Source organism: Strigops habroptila, chromosome 12 (genome assembly GCF_004027225.2).
Source record: "Strigops habroptila isolate Jane chromosome 12, bStrHab1.2.pri, whole genome shotgun sequence".
Classification (NCBI taxonomy): Eukaryota; Metazoa; Chordata; class Aves; order Psittaciformes; family Psittacidae; genus Strigops; species Strigops habroptila.
The window spans coordinates 21,152,093-21,170,405 of NC_044288.2; the positions used below are offsets into that span (position 1 = coordinate 21,152,093).

Sequence of the window (18,313 nt, forward strand, 5' to 3'; positions counted from 1 at the left end):
TTAAAGCCATTCCCCTTGTCCTGTCTCTACAGACCCTTGTCCAAAGCCCCTCTCCAGGTTTCCTGGAGCCCCTTTAGGCACTGGAGCTGCTCTAAGGTCTCCCCTTCAGGAGCCTTCTCTTCTCCAGGCTGCCCCAGCCCAGCTCTCTCAGCCTGGCTCCAGAGCAGAGCTGCTCCAGCCCTCGCAGCAGCTCCGGGGCCTCCTCTGGCCTCGCTCCAGCAGCTCCACGTCCCTCTTGTGCTGCTGCCCCAGAGCTGGATCAGGACTTCGGGAGGGGTCTCCCCAGAGCGCAGCAGAGGGGCAGAATCCCCCCCCCGACCTGCTGCTCACGGTCTGGGGGTGCAGCCCAGCACACGGGGGGGTTCTGGGCTCAAGCGCACACTGAAGCTGGGTCATGGGGAGCTTCTCATTGACCAGCACCCCCAGAAGGGTACAGGACTGCCATACCCAGTATCCAGACATGCCCAGATGCCTGTGTCCCATGTAGGATCGGGATGGGACAACTTCCCACCCGCTGTGTGCACAGCTCAATGCTGCGAAGGGCACTTCTTCACCCAAGGTCCCTTCCTTGCCTTGGCCAAGGAACTCACATCACTTGCCCTGTGCTCCTTTGGCAGCTGGTGGCTGTGCCTACACCAAGGTGTTAACACTCTCCAGCAGTGAGTGGAGACCACCAAGCATTTGGAAAGGTCTGTCAGGGATTTCTTCTTTACCAGGGATTCTTCTGCCTCTGTTGGGTTTCAGGAAAGGTTTCTGAAAGGCAGTGAAACTGCATGGCTAGGAGATGCATTCCCAGGCATTCTGAGGAGATGCTGTCAGTGTGCCAGTGGCTGAAGCCAGAGATGCCTGTCCCACACACTCTGCACTGCTGCTGGGATGGGTAAAGGGAAGGAAGGTGTGGATGCGCTGCGGGAAAGTCATAGCAGCCTCAGTTCTCCTTTTGGTGAGGGTGGCATGTCCAGGCCTGGTACCTCTGAATTGCTCATTCCTGGCTGCCAGCTGCCAAAAATTCCCCCGGATGCCTTTTTGGGTAAAAATAAGCTCTCCTCCCCCCTTGGTGGCCAGACAGACATGTGGGTTTGGAGCCATCTTTTGGGTGATGACTTCCTTCTTCTTGTCACCACTGTGGGAGATCCCAGGACACGAAGACCCATTGTCTTACATTTCTGGTTGTCTGTGCTGCTTTTGGGTTCGAGAAACACACAACCCAGGCCTGTGGGAGATAAACCACTGCCTGAGCATGGGGGCTGGATGGTTTTATATCATCCCAGACAGGTTTGGGTTGCAAGGGACCTTAAAGCTCCTCCAGTTCCAACCCCCTGCCACGGGCAGGGACACCTTCCACTAGAGCAGGTTGCTCCAAGCCCCTGTGTCCAACCTGGCCTTGAACACTGCCAGGGATGGGGCAGCCACAGCTTCTCTGGGCACCCTGTACCAGCGCCTCAGCACCCTCACAGGGAAGAGCTTCCTAATGTCTCATCTAATTCCAGCCCCGCGGGGCCGGAGGAGCCCATCGAGCCCCGCAGCGGCTCCGGCCGCGCTCCCCCTGGAGCTGCAGCAGCCGATGGCGGGGGGGGTGCCCGGGCCGCCCGGACACCAGCCACCGGCAGCGGCGGCCCCGCCCCGGCCCGGCTCCTCCTCCCGCCGCCGCCATGTGGGGCCGGCGGCAGCGCGGGCCTGGGCCCTGCGGCCGCGGCGCGGAGGAGCTGCGGGCGCGGCGGCGGGAGCAGGAGGCAGGTCCGCGCGGGGCCGGGGCCGGGGCCTGCCCGGGCGGGAGGCGGTAGCGCGGCGGGACGGGGCCGGGCCCTGGGGCGGCGGGGCCGGGCGGGTGCGTGCCCCCGCCGAGGGCGGGAGCCCCCATGGCCCTCACACGGAGCCCCAGTCCCCCCAGCCTGGCCGCGCACGCCGCGGTGCACGGCGGGGGGTTGGAGGTGGCCGCGGGTCCCTGTCCCTTGGGGAAGCGTTTTAGCACTTTACAGCCTCTTTTCTTTTTAACTCCACGTGTTTTCTGGCCTGGATTCCCCATTTTCTCCTGCGGTTTGGGTTTTCTAAAGCCTTCCCTACATGGAACCGCCCTGCTCCTCACAGCTCTCGTGATTTTGTGCCATTTAGACTCATAGAACCACAACCTGGTTTGATTTGGAAGGGACCTTAAAGCTCATCCCATTCCAACCCCCTGCCACGGGCAGGGACACCTTCCACTCGAGCAGGTTGCTCAAACCCCATCCAGCCGGGCTCATGCGGCTGTGGCTTCCCAGGCCGAGCACTGCCCAACCCTGTGGTGTGCAGGGTCTAAATGCAGCCACTGCTTTACACATCCCGCCCTGGCTAAACAGGAGGAACTGTCAGTTTCTTCCCATGAAAAGGAATGAGGCTCGCTGTTGGGATGGAACAGCGCCTTGACCTAGGCAGGGGGTGACCGACACCGTTTCACTCACAGCGCTCAGGAAAGCCCGGCGGCAGGAGCAGCTGGTCAGCAAGCGGCTCCTGCGGGAGGACACCGCTGCAGAGGAGGCTGGACAGGATGGAGCAGGGATTGTGCCGGACCCTCTCTTGGAGGATGAGGTGAAGAACGTGATGTTCTGTGATGTGGGGGGTCCCTGGGGTCTTCCCCACCTCCAGGCATGCGGAGGAGCCCATGTGGAAGTGGGTTTGGGAGTGTTTTCTGAGTCACTGCCAGACACAGTAAGAAACAGTAAAGTTCTTTGTGACCATCTCTTTTTGCCCTGGGTTTCTTTGCCCCCAGGACAAATGGAATGAAATCTTAACCCTGGCACTGCTGGAAGTTCACTCGTCTTTCAATTCTCGGACAGGTTCTCGAGCTGCTCAGGAGTGTGCAGAAGGGTTCCGAGGACAGGAAAAAATCCCTCGGCCGCCTCTGCTGGGCCCTGCGGAACAAGGAGACTCAGCAGAAGTTTGTTAGGTCAGGCCAGGTCTTGGCACTGCATGGCTGTTATCTTGGGCATGTCCGGAGTGGCCCTTTGGCCCAGTCGCTGTGTGGGTGAACTGGTGTGTGGCTGAGGCTGGGAGGGCAGGAGGTGACGGCACCTTTTGGGTTCCACCAGGCTGGACGGCAGCATCCGGACACTCATCGGGCTCTTCACCAGCAGCCTGGCTGACGTGCAGATGCAGGCAGGCCGCTGTCTCCATGAGCTCTCCCACTCCAGTGACCCTGATGTGGCTGAGGCATGTCTGCCAGTGACCTCCTACCTCCTCACCTACCTCTCTGGACCCAGTATTGAGTTCACGGTAAGATCCGTGTTTGTCTGGGCTGTGGCACCTGATAACCCTTTGATAGCAGTTGGGTGTTGACCTCTCTTGGCCAGCCTTAGCCTAACGTGGCTCACAGAGGAGTGCTGGTGGGAAGGGGCCCTCTGGCAGTCTCTAGTCCAGCCTTCCCCTTGTCCCCAGTGCTAGCCCAGCACCTGCCCAAGTCTTGAACATATGGAGACCCCTTCGCTGTTCCCTGTCCCAACACCAGGAGGAGTTTGGTTCCATTGTGTTCCAGGTAGCTGCAGGCTGCTCCTGAATGCTCTCAGCTCTTACCCCGGCCAGGCAAATCCTCCTGCCACAGCCCAGGACCCAGTGGTTTGCGATGGGTTCCTCCTCTCCAGCTCCGTTTGGGAAAGCAGGGATTGTGGTGTGGCAGTTGGGCTCCATCCTTAGACGTGTGGTCTGGCGTGTGGGCCTGGACAGGAGGTACCCTGGTGTCTGTGTACGGGTAAAGCAGAAATACCAGATGGAAGTCAGCCGAGTGTTTGAAAAGAGGTTGGAAAAGTGAAAGGGATGAGCAGCTGCAGGCTGGGGTCAGGGACAGCTGCTTTGGCCGGGTACCTGCGTGCAAGAAGCAGGAATTCGGGTCGGAGGAGCAGAGGGTGCCTGCAGCTCCGGGCGGTGCAGTTTGATCCGGGCAAAGGAATAGCCCTGGGACACGTGTGTGTTTTGGCAGCTGCTGAGCTGTGCTGCACTCTGTGCTCCTGAGAGGCAGGCAGGATTGGAGCTAAGGAACAAGCTGGGGAGCAACCCCAAGGTGGTGAACACATATTAATGTAGCACAGGGGCAGTCTTCCCAGGAGAATACTGTGGGATTAGAAGGGTCTCAGGGAAATCATAGAATCCCAGACTGGTTTGAGTTGGAAGGGATCTTAAAGCTCATCCGGTTCCAGCCCCCTGCCACGGGCAGGGACACCTTCCACTAGAGCAGGTTGCTCCAAGCCCCTGTGTCCAACCTGGCCTTGAACACTGCCAGGGATGGGGCAGCTGCTTGCTGGCTGCCCAGGGCCCCTCGGGGGATGTGGAGGGGGTGACCTGCTCTTTGGTGTGTTTCAGGAGCTCTGTTTGTACACGCTGGGAAACCTGGTAGTAGAAAGCGAAGCTGTGAGGAAGCGGCTTCTGCCTCAGGGCATCATTCCAGTGCTGGCATCCTGCATCCAGGTGGGTGAAATAGCTCAGCCACATTCTTCCCCTGCCCTGCCCCAGAATGGCCCTTTTCTCATGGCCTTTAGCTGTTGGCTGACAGTACTGAGCTGTGTCGCTCAGCTGCTTGCTTTGGTGTTCCAAAGAGGTATCTTGTTCCCACCAGCACAGCAGCTGGGATCCCCTGGCTCTGTCATGCAGGATTAGCTTTGCTCTCTCTGATTGCAGTCCCCACACGAGGCTGTGCTGGAAGGTCTGGGCTATGTCCTCTCGCAGCTCCTCCAAGCCAAGGAAGCCCCCACAGAGATCATTCCGTGAGTCCAAGCTTCGTAACCCTGCATCAGGATGGGCCCTCGGGCTTGGTGTGGTATTTGCGTGTCAGGGACAACGACTCCCTTCCCATCCCAGTGATATTAACAGTACAGAGCAGAACCCTACCAGAACTATGGAGGTTTTGTTGCAGATCAGGGTGTGGGGCTTGACTCTTTTCCCTCGGTCTCATCTGAGCAGACAGCTCTGGTATTTCAGTAAAGGACAGTGTGGAGCAGGGTAGGCTTGAAGGGAAATTCTGGCTGTATTCCTCCTGCAAAGGAAAAGATCAGCTTGACAGCCCCCAGTGCAAAAAATGTGACCCCTGCCACGGTGCCCTGAGTACCCCCAGGCCCTGCCATGGGCAGGGAGAGCTTGTGCTGGGCCTTAGTGTTGTCTGAGCCCTTCAGCAGGAGTCTCTTCCAGGTCTGTTTGTGGAGCATGTGGCCAGGGCTCGTGTCTCCCTGTCAGGGGTCTGTTCTGCTTGTGCTCTGCCCGGTGCCTCTGTTAACTCTGTTGTTCTGACCCCAGCTTGGTTCTGGCCTCTGCTCTCCCCCAGCACATGCTTCGACTGGTTTGCTCGGGCCTCAAGGCTGGGATAGGAGCAGCCGTGGAGTTTGCCTGGTGTCTGCACTACATCATTTGTAGGTAAACGTGCTTTGCTCTCCTCATTTGGGTTCCCTGGGGGCAGCCAGAGAGGCACAAAGGCTCAGGGACCTGAATGGCCTCCCCTTGCCTCTTTCCCTTGAGAAAGCAACTTCCCTGCCATCCTGGGCATTCCCCACTCGTGTATCTGAGCACACATGTGCTGTTTACAGGATCATAGGGTTCCTTTACAGAGTCCTAACAGCTGATAAACTTGAGGAGGCTGTTCCTAGTCCTCTGAACCCCCCCAAATCGTCTCCCCATGGCTGGAGTTGTCCCCCACACTCCCTGAATCCTCATGCTGTGGGGCTGGCCCAGTGTCACCCAGCCTTGGCGTGGCTGCTCCGGTGCCATCTCCTTCAGCAGCTCCAGCAGAAGGGAACATGTGGGTACTCGAAGGCTTGGGGCTGTTTCCAGACCCACACAGATTAACTCCAGTGCCTCTGTTTTCCACGGGCTTTTAAACTTAGTCACAAGCTGCTGTTCAAACAAGAAACAAGCCCTGTGGTGGTTCAGGAGGATGCTCTGAGTTTCCAGGCCCTGTTGTCATGCAGGGCTGCAGCAGTTCTCCCTCTCTGAGCACCAAGAACACCCACATTGCCTCTTCCCTTCGCAGCCAAACAGCCAACACAGCTCTGCTGTCACTGGGGGCTTTGCCTGCCCTCACCTCGGTTGTGCTCGACCTGGCTTCTGAACCCCCTCCAGATGGTGCTGAGGGCCTGGAGCTGGTAAGACACGGGCAGGGCACTGAGCACTGGCTGTTCTCAGCAGCACTGGGGGATGTGGTGGGGTGAAGGGCTCTGTGTTTCCCACTGTCACAGCTCGTGTGCCCGGTGCTGCGGTGCCTCAGCAACCTGCTCGCGGAGGACACAGGCTGTGAAATGCAGGTGCAGGACGAGCGCCTGCTCATCGCCCTCTTCCTCATCCTCCATAGCTTCCTCCAGCAGCACCCCTTCATCGCCCAGGAGTGCCTCTGGCTGCTGAACAACCTCACGGGTGAGTGTCCTGCAGAGCCAGAGCTGCTGCCAGGCCCTGCCTCGGTTGCTGGCAGCCTCGTCTGCAGACCCCGCTCAGAACCTCAGTTCTACTGACACGTTCCTCCCCTGCCCACCCCAGCCCATGAGCCCTTCTTCTGCTCTGCTCTGCTCTCCCTGGACCTGCTCCCGGCCCTGCTGCAGCTCCTGACCTGTTCCCAGATGGCCACTGTGTTGGTAAGACCTCGCCTCATGCCCCAGGGCTGGGGGAAAAGTGCTGAACTTTCAGGAACTTCCAAAAGCTGTGGCTGCCCCATCCCTGGCAGCGTTCAAGGCCAGGTTTGACACAGGGGCTTGGAGCAACCTGCTCTAGTGGAAGGTGTCCCTGCACATGGCAGGGGGTTGGAACTGGATGAGCTTTAAGGTCCCTTCCAACCTAAACCAGGCTGGGATCCTATGAATATAAATCCCGTAGCTCAGGTGCTCCAGTTGGAGGTTGGCTTGGGGTGATGGCAACAGCTTGGCAGAAGGTCTTGTGTTGTGGTAGTCACCATCTGCCTCCCCTGAGGTCACTACGTCCATGTTTACCCGTGACAGAGTCTTGACCTGGCAGAAGAGGGGTCCCAAGGCAGATGTTAACTTGGGGCCAGGCCCTGCCAGCACCTGGAATGGGCACAGGGAGGCTGCTGCCACCTTCTTTTGGAAGACCCTAAAGCTTTTGGGGGCCCTGGTTCCAGGTGGTGGAGCCTCCTAAGCCTGTCAGGAACGCGCCCACTAACAAAGCACGTTCACTGCTCACTCGTATCATGGTTTCTGCACCCAGGTCCTGACAGTCATGTGCAATATAGCAGTGAAGGGGCCGCTGTTCTGCCAGCGGCTGCACCAGCACCTGGTCCTGCCCCTGCTGCTGCCCACCCTCACGCTGACCGACCCCGAGGCCGTGGGTCAGTGTTTGGAGCTGCTGCACCTCCTCTTCCTGCACTGCCCTGAGGTAAGAGCCTGGAATCCAGCACGAGATGGGGATGATGATTTAAATACTGTCATTGTACTGCTACCCACCATCCTCAGCACCCAAACATGTGCCTGAAGTGGGGCACTTGTGTGAGACAGAGGGTGGGAGCACTTACGTTCTTCTGTGCCTCTGGGAAGTTCTTTCATTGACAAAGAGGGCTTACAAGAAACCTGGAGAGGGGCTTTGGACAAGGGCCTGTAGGGACAGGACAAGGGGAATGGCTTTAACCTGCCAGAGGGGAGATTGAGATGAGCTCTGAGGCAGAAGCTCTTCCCTGTGAGGGTGCTGAGGCGCTGGCACAGGGTGCCCAGAGAAGCTGTGGCTGCCCCATCCCTGGCAGTGTTCAAGGCCAGGTTGGACACAGGGGCTTGGAGCAACCTGCTCTAGTGGAAGGTGTCCCTGCCTGTGGCAGGGGGTTGGAACTGGATGAGCTTTAAGGTCCCTTCCAACCCATTCTGTGAGTTTGACAACTGTTTTTTGGGGCAGGTTGTTTGTACAGTTTGAGGTTATTATTGGGAGGATTCTTTTGATTCAGTTGTGCTTACTTCAAGCTGTCTGCATGCCCAGCCAGCAGTCACCACGGCTGATTTACCTGGCTTGGGACTTTAGTGTCTGGGAATTCCATCAACCCCATTCCCAGTGGTGGCTCTGGGCAGGCAGGATCAGCTGTAGCAGCCACCTGAGTGGCACCCAGCCAGCTCTCACCCCTCTCCTCTCACACAGGCTGCTGCTGACTTCATCCGACACGGTGGGCACCGGGCCCTGGAGCAGCACCAGAGCACCCCAGAGCTCCAGGAGCGGGCACGAGCACTGCTGGACATGGTGGGGCAGCCCCCAGGCCGTCCCTGCCACGCCACGTTGTCCACCTTCTCCTAGGCCCCGCCACCTTCCTTCCCTCCCACAGTGCTCTGAGGAGGAGTAAATCCTTGCCCACTCCATGCCCTGCTTTCCCCAGGGCTGCTCTAACCCGCAGCAGTAAGCACCAGTGCTGGTGGCACAGGGACACTGGTCCTTGGCAAGACAGGGCTGTTTCCATCCTTGTCACCACCTCGGAGCTGCCAGGAGAATGCCCTGTGCCCCCCATGGGCTTGGGGCAGGGGCAGCGCTGCACTGGAACCCGGAGCAGGCTCCTGATGCAGGGAGGTGGTGGATAAACCCCACTGGATCCCTCCAGCGTCTCCTTTTGGCTTTGAAACCCAACATGTGAAGCTCAGGGTAAGCACGTTGCTTTTATGCAATTGATAAGTTAAAAGATACATGTTTGACATTAAAGATCATCAGTCAAGTCTTCAGCACGTGTGTGTTTGCTGCCTGTCTTCACCCTGTGCTCTTCACAATGGTCTCCAGGGCCTTGGCCACTTCATCTGCACTCAGGTTGTTCAGAGGCACGCTCCTCTCCCTGCCAAACTCTGCAGGAGAGACAGAGGGTCAGGGGGGACGAGGTGCCTTGGTCCTCCTCTGCTGCAAGGGCAGCCCAAAGCCCTGCTATGCTTTCCCAAGTGTCACAGCCCAGGTGCCCATCACCACCCCTCACACCCAGCACTCCCCGTGTGTCACCCCACGCCTGACATACTGCTTCCACCAGCTCTGTATTCCCAGCCTTTCCCTTGGGGAGAAGCCAAAGCAGCCCAAGGTGTTTCTTTGCCTCTTTATGTTAGCTCTTGCTGCACAGCAGAGGCCACCACCCCATCCCAAAGCAACCTGGTGGCTCCTGTCCTGCTCACACAAAGATGCTCATCAGCACTTCAGTAGAATAGTGCCAAAAACCCTGTTGTTCCTATAGCAGCCCCTCTCTGGGGGTATGTGCTCCTCCAAGTCACATCCAGACAAGAGACAAGCACTACACCAGTGCCCTATTGCCCTGTGTGCTCACCCTGGGAAACGTGCTGAAAGAGTCATTGCATCCCTTTGAAAGAAAGCTTCTAACTTACTTTTGCCCACCTTTCCTTCCACTAGGAAGGAAACAAAGCCTTTACAGAGGAGCTTTTCCGCTCCCTCCTCAGCCTTTTGGTTGCGAACGCAGTGAAACCACCACAAACACTCCGCTGCGTACGAGCCCTGCAGGGGCAGGAGCTCGCAGCCCCGAGTCCCCTTCCTGCCCGCAGCAGAGATACCGGCGCCGGGGCCGTGCTCCCCACTCACCGAACCGCGCCCAGAGCCGCGGCTGCACCCCGGAGCACTCGCGGATCAGGATGGGGAAGTCGGGGTTCGCCTTCTTCAGGGTCACGTAGTGCTGCTCGATGAAGTCTCTGCAGAGGGAGGGAGGCAAGGACGGGGCAGCGGCGGGTCTCCCGGGCCGCTCACCCCGGCGCCGGGCACGCCCGTGCAGCGCTGGCCGCGGCCCGGCCTCACCTGACGCCGCGGCTGCCCGCGGAGCGCTGGCAGAGGTGGAAGCGCAGCTCCCGCAGGCCGCGACCCAGCCCGCCCCCGACGCCCCTCACGGCCGCCGCCATGTTCGCTGCGCTCCGCACCGCGGCACCGGGGCGCGGCCTCGGCGCCGGCCAATGGCAGCGGCCGCCGCGGGGGGTGCCGGGAAGGGGAGCGGCGGGGCCGAGGGGCTGCGGGGCCGAGCGGGGACTGGGAGCAGGACCGGGACCGGGAGCGGGGCGCGATGCCGGAGCGCGACAGTGAGCGGGGACCGGGGGACAGGCACCGCGGGGCTCCGAGACACCCGGCCCTGGGGCGGGGGGGATCGCGGCGCTCCTGCAGCGGGGAGCGGCCTGGAGCGGGGCGGGGCGGTGCAGGCCGGCCCTGGGGCACCGGGAGCGGGGGGACCCCACGGGGCTCCTGGGCCTGGTGAGGGGAGCGGCCGTCCTGGGGCAGGGGAGCGGTGACAGCGCAGGAGCGGGAGGGAGCGGAGCTGCTCGGGGGGTGTTTGGGGGTGTCGTGGCAGTGTTCAAGGCCAGTTTGGACACGGGGGCTTGGAGCAACCTGCTCTAGTGGAAGGTGTCCCTGCCCGTGGCAGGAGGTTGGAACTGGATGAGCTTTAAGGTCCCTTCAACACAAACCAGTCCCCGTGCCCTAGTGAGGCCACCCCAGGGTGCCAGCGGCCCGGGCTTGGCAGAGCCGTGGGGGGTGTGGGTGAACAGCGTTCCTGTCCCTGTTCCCCAGCAGGATGGGGCTGGGAGGGCTGTGGGGCTGGAGGGGGCGCAGCCGCGCTGGCAGACTCTGAGCACTCTCCTTCCTCTCCCCTAGATGAACCGTTCTCCAACCCCCTGGCCCCCGATGGCCATGATGTGGACGACTCGCACTCCTTCCACCAGTGAGTCCGACACGGGGGCACTGGGGTGGGACTGGACCAGGGCGGGGGGGCCCGAGCCGGATTCCCCCATCCAGAGGCTGGAGCGACTGCTGCAGTGCAGCCTTTGGGCTCCCTCCGTGGGACCTGTGGCTGACTCCATCACAAACCCTCTGCCTCCGAGGCTGTCGAAGCTCACTGGGGGATGATGGTTTCTGTGTCCTCTCTTCCTTGCAGGTCCAAGCTGACCAATGAAGACTTCAGAAAGCTTCTGATGACCCCGCGGGCTGCGCCAACATCTGCGCCACCGTCCAAATCTCGCCACCATGAGTGAGTAGGACTCTGTTTCACAGGACTGTGGGACAGAGCTTTCCCTCTGGGCTCCATCCCAGCCTGACTCTCTTCTCCCCGCGCTCTGCAGTGAAGTATTTAAAGGGACTTTTGCTAATGAATCTGAGGAGCAGACCTCACCCTTGCTCTGTGCTTGGGTCCATGCAACCTGTACCTGTCTTAAGTGGAGAAACAGGAGGGTCAGGATTGCTATAAATAACAGAGGAATCTTGCATGGCTGTTAAGATGCTTTATGCAGGAGGCAGATTTAGGTTTTGTTTGGTGAAAATCAGTTCTTTCCCCTTCTCTCCCTGCTGACAGAGTGGAATTAGGGAGAAGTGGGACTGGACTGTTCCCATCTTTGGGCATCTCAGTGCCCTGCTGTGTCTGAGGGATTGTTGTGTACCTGCACGTGTTTGGCTCTGCAGACTGTGCCTGTGGTTTCTTGCCCTCTTCCAGGATGCCCCGGGAGTACAACGAAGATGAAGACCCTGCTGCTCGCAGGAGGAAGAAGAAAAGGTAAATGGGGAAAGCAGTTCATCAGGGCTTGTCTTTGTACATCACGTCCCTCCCATGAGAGCAGCTTTTGAGCTCTTGGGCTGCCAAAGAAGACCCTGAGTAGCCTGGATTACTTTGGGGTTTGGAGCCAGGCAGAGTGAGAATCGCTCAGACTGAGTGTCTGTCACTGCTGTGGGAGCAGATGTGGGATGCAGCAGGATGGGGATGGAACTTTGCATCTGGAAGAAGCAGAAATGGCTCTGCAAGTGTCTGGCAGGGCAGTGGTGGGACATCTGCACTGGTGACAGTGATTTTGGGGTACATCTGTACAGCTGGACTGCTTTAACTGAAGATGTGTTCCTCTTCAGTTAGGCTCAGTACAGCAGTTTCATCTTGTCTGCTGTCTTCCAGGCATGTTGTGTCCCATGGTGCTTTAGGAAGGTTCTGGGGAAGGGGTTGGGAGCAGGACAAGCATCTGTGGAGCCTCAGGGGCTGTTACTTGACGGGTGCATCAGAGGTGTGAACATGTCACTAACCCTGAGCTCTTTGTCCAACCCCAGCTATTACGCCAAGCTGCGCCAGCAGGAGATTGAGCGCGAGAGGGAGCTGGCTGAGAAGTACAGGGATCGAGCCAAGGAGAGGAGGGATGGGGTGAACAAGGACTACGAGGAGACAGAGCTCATCAGCACAACTGCCAACTACAGGGCTGTGGGGCCAACAGCAGAGGCGTACGTGAGCCCGTGGCCTGGCCTTGTCTTGCCACCCTGCTCCAGAGGGGCTGGTCTCGTAACTGCCTCCATTTGTGTCACACAGGGATAAATCTGCTGCAGAGAAGAGAAGACAGTTGATCCAGGAGTCCAAGTTCTTGGGTGGTGACATGGAGCACACCCACTTGGTGAAGGGTCTGGACTTCGCGCTGCTGCAGAAGGTGAGCACAGATACCACCGTGCTGCTGCTCTTCTGCCCTGTCTGCTCCCATGGACAGGGGGTGGCAGTTCCCGCTTACGGGAGCTTCCATATTGTCAGTGTGGATTTCTGTGTCTGGGAAAGATCTCTGAAGGGCTGGGGAGCTGGTGGAAGCGGGCTTGCTGGCTCTCATGCGCAGCAGAGACATGGATTGGTCTGTAATGCATAGATTTACTCCATCGCCAGGTACGGGCTGAGATTGCCAGCAAGGAAAAGGAAGAGGAGGAAATGATGGAGAAGCCCCAGAAAGAAACTAAGTGAGTGATCGAGGATTTGAACTCCTGGAGAGGAGGATGCAGAGGAGGCATGTGCTTAACATAATGCTTCTGTTTCTGTTCTGTCTCTGTTCAGGAAAGATGAAGATCCTGAGAACAAGATTGAATTCAAGACCCGGCTGGGTAAGACCGTGTGGATGTGGCTGTTCCCGAGGCATGTGCTGTGAATGTGGGAGAAATCCTGGAGGGTGAATGAAAACCTTCAGTCACTGCAGGGGGAGAGGTTGATGTGTAGATGTCCTGAGTTTGAGGGCTGGAGGAAACATGTCTCTTAGGATGTGATTCTGATGTTTCTGATAAAGTAAATAGGCATCACTATGGGCTCGTCCATTGCTTTTATTGCTTTCTCACACCTTTCCCTCCCCTCCAGGTCGCAACATCTACCGCATTCTGTTCAAGAACAAGGCCTATGAGCGGAACGAGCTGTTCCTGCCGGGCAGGATGGCCTATGTGGTCGATCTGGATGATGAATATGCAGACACCGATATCCCCACCACGCTGATCCGCAGCAAGGCTGACTGCCCCACCATGGAGGTACCCAGCCAGCATCCCGGGCCTGAACTGGCCACGGCAGGTCTTGCCGGGAGGGGTTCCCTGGCAAGGGAGTCAGATGCATCCTCGGGGATTTCTCTTTCAGGCACAGACCACGCTGACCACCAATGACATTGTCATCAGCAAACTGACGCAGATCCTCTCCTATCTCAGGCAAGGGACCCGGAACAAGAAGCTCAAGAAGAAAGACAAAGGTAGGAGCTGAAGGGAACCAAGTAGCAGGGCTTAATGCTTGAAGCATATTTGAGAGAGTGCTTTGGTTTGCTGCCCTCTCCTGTGCCATGACTTAGAGGACAGCAATTTCCTAAGGCTCCCCAAGCCCTGTGTCCTGAAGGACAGGCTGCTGTGTGCCAGCTGAGACATTCTAGCTGTGAGGATGCCTTGTGCTGCTCTTCTCTTCCTGGTTAAGGCCCAGTTCCTTGGGGAAGTGTCCCCTGTTTTGGGGAAGGACAAAACGGCTTCCTCAAAGGGCTAGAGATGCTGTGGTAACTGAAGGTGAAGTAGGGACATCCTCCAGGCCTGCCACTCATGGGGCTTGGGAACCAGACCGGGGCCAGGGAAACAGTGCAGGGGTGGAGTGGGTGATGTACCTCACTGCTGCCTGTTCTTGCAGGGAAGCTGGATGAGAAGAAGCCCCCTGAAGCCGATATGAAGTAAGTGCCTCCCTGCCCCAGGCTGTGGGGTCACAGCTCTCTGCCTTAAGGAATGTCTTTCTGGCCAACCACATATGGAGAGGAGTGGGTTTAGTGTTTGTGGAGCGAGCTGCCTCTTTGGACCTGCAGTTGGTAGGAGAAGGCTGGAGGCAAGCTCTGGTTCATGATTTCAGGCTTGAAGCAGACAATGGCTCTCTGTTGTCCTGGACCACAAGAAGCAGGTCCAGGCTGCAGAACAGAGCAGAAATGCAACAATACCTGTGACAGATGTAGAAGCCAGTTCTAGTGGGTGTCCTTAGCTCTTGGTGTTGGTGCTACAGCTCCTCTATTAGGCTCCAGTTCAAACGGAGGTGGTTGCGGCCTCCTCCCTAGCAGCACCCATAATGAACGCTCATTTCCCCTTCCAGCATCTTTGAAGACATCGGGGATTATGTGCCCTCCACTGCGAAGATGCCCCGGGAGAAGGAGCGGGAGAGGTACCGCGAGAGAGAGCGCGACAGGGACCGGGAGCGGGACAGGGACCGAGAACGGGACAGGGACCGGGAGCGCGATCGGGACCGGGAGCGGGACCGCGAGCGGGAGGAGGAAAAGAAGAGGCACAGCTACTTTGAGAAGCCCAAGGCTGACGATGAGGTGAGCCGGGACTGTCCCAGCCGATCCCTGCGCTCTGGGCAGTGCAGCTGCGGGGTTGCTGGGGTCCCCGGTGGCTTCGGGTGTCTCTGGTCGTGCTCCCACACGTGGCAGTGTTCAGCTCTTGCTGAGCTCTGTCTGTCTGGTCGGGGGCTGGTGGGTGGCTGGGTGCTTGTCTTCTCCTTCAGTACGGCAGGACTAGCACAAGTCAAGAGCTTTCACGGTCCAGCTCTGAGTGCTTGCCACTGAGAGTCTTAAAGCAGAGATCCCAACTCATGCAATGCTGTCACTTGCCTGCTTTCAACCCTCTGGGTGACATGTATCTCCCCCTTTTCTTTGCAGCCCACAGACATCGACAAAGGTGAGTCAAGTGATGTGGGTGTTTGAATGAGGCTGGATGTTTGAGGCCATACAGGGTTGCAGGTTTGTGTTTGGCTCTGTCTGTCCGAGCTCCCTCTTTTCCCAGAGACTGCTGTGGGGGAGGGAATTGCCCACTCTGAGGGTTTTGGGGTGAAGAGTCTTGTCTCTGCAGGCTGCTGCATGCCAGCAGATCCTTCCCTGGCAGCAGACCAGCTCAAACAACCCTCTGCTGGCTGTAAGCTGAGGAGGATTTGGGGTGTCCTTGGACCAGCCCACGCCTGTCTGTGCTCAAACTGGTCTGCTGCTCCTCACTGTTCTCCTGGCTGCTCCTCTACCTTATATGCAGCCTGATCCTGCGTGTTACCCCATCCCAATGAGTCCGTTATGCAGAAGTGGGCTGTGCCCAGCCCCATGTGTGTTGTGGTGGGCTGTTCCTCCCCACAACTCAACCTGCTGCTCTCCCTACCCAGGACCCAGCTCAGCCAAGGAGCTCATCAAGTCCATCAACGAGAAGTTTGCTGGAGCCACTGGCTGGGAAGGAGCAGAGACATATCCTTTAGTGTCCGTGCCAGCCTGGCCTTGCCCAGCATGGCTGTGTGGCTGTCCTCCTCACTTGGGAGGGCTCTTCTTCCTATAGCAGAGAAATGCCACCCAAACCTTACTGCTCGTATGCCAAATACAAGCTCTGCAGCCTCCACTTCGGTTCTGTTGGGGCAGGACATGGCTCTTGGGCTGGCTGTGCTCAGCCTGTAGCTGCAGGGCTTCATGGTGGTGCTTTCCTTGACTGTTGTCACATTGAAGAAGCCAGAAGACAAGAAGCAACTGGGGGACTTCTTCGGCATGTCCAACAGCTACGCCGAGTGCTACCCTGCCACGTAAGCGGGCAGCAGGAGGCTCTGGGTTGGGAGCAGGGAATGCCAAGGGGCTGCTGTTCTCTGGCAGCAAGAGCTTCAACATCAGCCCCACAGCTTGCTGGGAGGAGCAGGCCTGGCTTTGTGTAGGGTTGCAACTTACTGTTTAAATGATCCTCGTGCCTTTGGTTCTGGCAGAAGTGGCCTGTTCTTAGCTGGTCTCTGCTGTAAATGGCTGCCTGGAGTTTGCTGCCCTCAGTGCCAGGGGGAGGTGGAGGTGGTTGGGAGTCTGCTGGCTTCCCTGGTCATTCACATGCTCATTGAGCTCTAGCCACAAAGGGGAAGAGCTTTCAGCCTGCAGAGTCACATTAGGAGCATTTGCAGTCTGGGATGCCCTGTGGTACAGCTCAGCTGCAGGGCTTGCAATGGAGGAACTTCTCTCTGGTCCAGGAACTGAGTGTGCTCAGTCCGAGGCCACAAGAGACCTGGCTTCAAGGTCCTGATCTGTGTCCCATGGACCCACTCTGAGCCCTTTCCTTGCTTTTCTTTTCACAGAATGGATGATATGGCTGTGGACAGTGACGAAGAGGTGGACTACAGCAAAATGGATCAGGTATGTTGGGACCAGCCAGTGAACATCAGTACAGGCTGAGAAGACCCCAGTGGAGAGAAGCAGGCTTGTGTGCAGCGGCTGAATGCCCTGGAGCTGGGTGTTGAGTGTCTTTGGGGGTTTGCTGACCTGCTCTGTGCCTGGGTGGGATCTATTGTCCCACTTTGCAGCCAAGGAGCTGCTCTGAGTCGTTCTTTCTCTGCAGGGTAACAAGAAAGGACCTTTGGGTCGTTGGGACTTTGACACCCAGGAGGAGTACAGCGAATACATGAACAACAAAGAGGCTCTGCCCAAGTGAGTGCAGCCCTTGGGAAGGGCTGAGCAAGGATTCTGGCTGGGCGGTGGCCAAACCTGGGTCCTGAGGGAGCTGAAAAGCAAGACGGGGGTTCCCTGGTGAGGAGCTGGGGACCCTGGGCCTGGTGGCTTCTCTTTGCTCTTGGCATCGCTCTTGAGGCCTCCTCTGCAGCGGCTGCTTTCGGGGTCCAAGCCAGTGCTGGGGTACAGGCTCATGGCTGGGGCAGGCTGTGGGTCCCCTGCAGATGCTGAGCTCTCTCTTGCTCCCTTTCCAGGGCAGCATTCCAGTATGGGATCAAGATGTCTGAGGGACGCAAGACCCGTCGCTTCAAGGAGACGAATGACAAGGCAGAGCTGGACCGGCAGTGGAAGAAGATCAGTGCGGTGGGTGCTCAGTGCTGGCCATGGTTAGACCATGAGCTGCCACCTCATCTGCTCCTCAGCCCCTGTCCTGGTGTGTGTGCAGCAGGGCTGGCTCTTGAGAAGCTGGATTTGCTCCTTGTGAGAGCATCAGGCAAATCTTTGGGGCTCCAGGACTTGCAGAAGCATCTGGAGCTGCATTTGGAGCTGTTGCCTTGGGAGCAGCCCCAGTTGGGGCTTTTCGCTCTGGGCTCTGCAGCATGTGTCCAAAACTGGAGCCATCCAAAGGGGCTTGGAGGGGACAAGGCATGTTTGTGGCTCCACTTCCTAACCCACAATGCTGGGGGCTGTGCTGGCAGTGTGAATGGCCATGAGCACCCAACAGTGCGGGATGGGCATGGGGAAGGTGAGAGCAAAGGGTCTTTGGTGGCCAAAATGGAGCAAAGGGGGAATAGGCCAAGATGCTCTAGACTTTGGGCAGCTTGTAGACAACTTCAGCTCACCTCAGCTTGCTCTGGCGTGGCTACAGCTCTCCTTGGGTGCATCTTGCACCCTACAACCCCTCTGCTGTGGCTGCGGGCAGCCAGAAACCTGAGGGTGATGGGACTTTGTGTTCTCTCTGCAGATCATCGAGAAGAGGAAGAAGCTGGAGGCTGATGGGTAAGTTGTAGTAATGCTGTCTCTGCTCTTGGCTCAGTGCAGGGCAGTGCTGGGGCCTGGCTGGCTCCTGCCACCTCACCCAGGGGCTGGGGGGGCCAGACACTTCCCCAGAGGCTCTCAGCAGTGGGGCTGGAAGGAGAGCGGAAAACATTCAGTCCCTTCACAGTGCTCCTGCCCTCCTCAGCTTGGCAGGACCAGGGGATGGGAAGGTGACGGAGCTCTCTGCCCTGCATCCTCCCCACCACCCTGCCCCTCTGTCTCTTCCAGGGTTGAGGTGAAACGTCCCAAGTACTGATGCCTCCAGCATCTTCTCCTCCAGCTCCTGGAACCCGGGCCTGCTGGGTGACCCTGCGCATGTTGGTGTGCTGTCCTCGTCCCCCATCTCCTCTACTTTCTGCTCTGGGCTGGGCAGCATGTGTCCCCCCAACCTTGTGCTGTGGGGCTACATGGAGGTCTTTCCCTCCAGTGCCTGCTACAGCCTCTGATGTGTAAATGTTGTGTGTAGCTGTAATAAAACTACATTAAGTTTTATATGAATGTTTTTGTGGGTAGAGAGATGGGGCCTGGGCTCTTTATTCCATCCACTCGGCCCTCTTGGAGCCCTAGTTCAGGTTGTTTGGTGTGGGAGCCTGTTTCATCCCTGGATGAAATTAGCAATTAAACCGATATAGGGGAGCTAA

At 58.2% G+C, this 18,313-nt stretch overlaps 3 protein-coding genes across 3 annotated transcripts; 2 read left to right on the forward strand and 1 right to left on the reverse strand.

Annotated features, from left to right (window-relative positions):
• Window positions 1-1,640: 1,640 nt before the first annotated feature.
• Window positions 1,641-8,648, forward strand: TMCO6 (transmembrane and coiled-coil domains 6). Its single transcript, XM_030504041.1, has 12 exons — window positions 1,641-1,737; window positions 2,441-2,565; window positions 2,814-2,923; window positions 3,066-3,249; window positions 4,330-4,434; window positions 4,645-4,730; window positions 5,257-5,373; window positions 5,987-6,098; window positions 6,192-6,366; window positions 6,487-6,581; window positions 7,168-7,335; window positions 8,080-8,648. Exons 1-12 carry the CDS (start codon window positions 1,653-1,655, stop codon window positions 8,230-8,232), a joined length of 1,515 nt encoding a protein of 504 aa, XP_030359901.1. The 5' UTR covers window positions 1,641-1,652; the 3' UTR covers window positions 8,233-8,648.
• Window positions 8,567-10,102, reverse strand: NDUFA2 (NADH:ubiquinone oxidoreductase subunit A2). The gene is made up of 3 exons (XM_030504046.1): window positions 9,709-10,102; window positions 9,499-9,605; window positions 8,567-8,765 (listed from the first exon to the last, which is right to left on the reverse strand). Exons 1-3 carry the CDS (start codon window positions 9,807-9,809, stop codon window positions 8,674-8,676), a joined length of 300 nt encoding a protein of 99 aa, XP_030359906.1. The 5' UTR covers window positions 9,810-10,102; the 3' UTR covers window positions 8,567-8,673.
• Window positions 9,866-18,164, forward strand: IK (IK cytokine). Its single transcript, XM_030504040.1, has 20 exons — window positions 9,866-9,983; window positions 10,552-10,618; window positions 10,832-10,924; window positions 11,384-11,443; window positions 11,983-12,150; window positions 12,236-12,350; window positions 12,575-12,645; window positions 12,740-12,786; window positions 13,034-13,197; window positions 13,301-13,409; window positions 13,829-13,868; window positions 14,276-14,501; window positions 14,841-14,859; window positions 15,329-15,407; window positions 15,653-15,733; window positions 16,265-16,322; window positions 16,525-16,613; window positions 16,889-16,997; window positions 17,599-17,633; window positions 17,901-18,164. Exons 1-20 carry the CDS (start codon window positions 9,968-9,970, stop codon window positions 17,926-17,928), a joined length of 1,674 nt encoding a protein of 557 aa, XP_030359900.1. The 5' UTR covers window positions 9,866-9,967; the 3' UTR covers window positions 17,929-18,164.
• The last annotated feature ends 149 nt before the right edge of the window (window positions 18,165-18,313 follow it).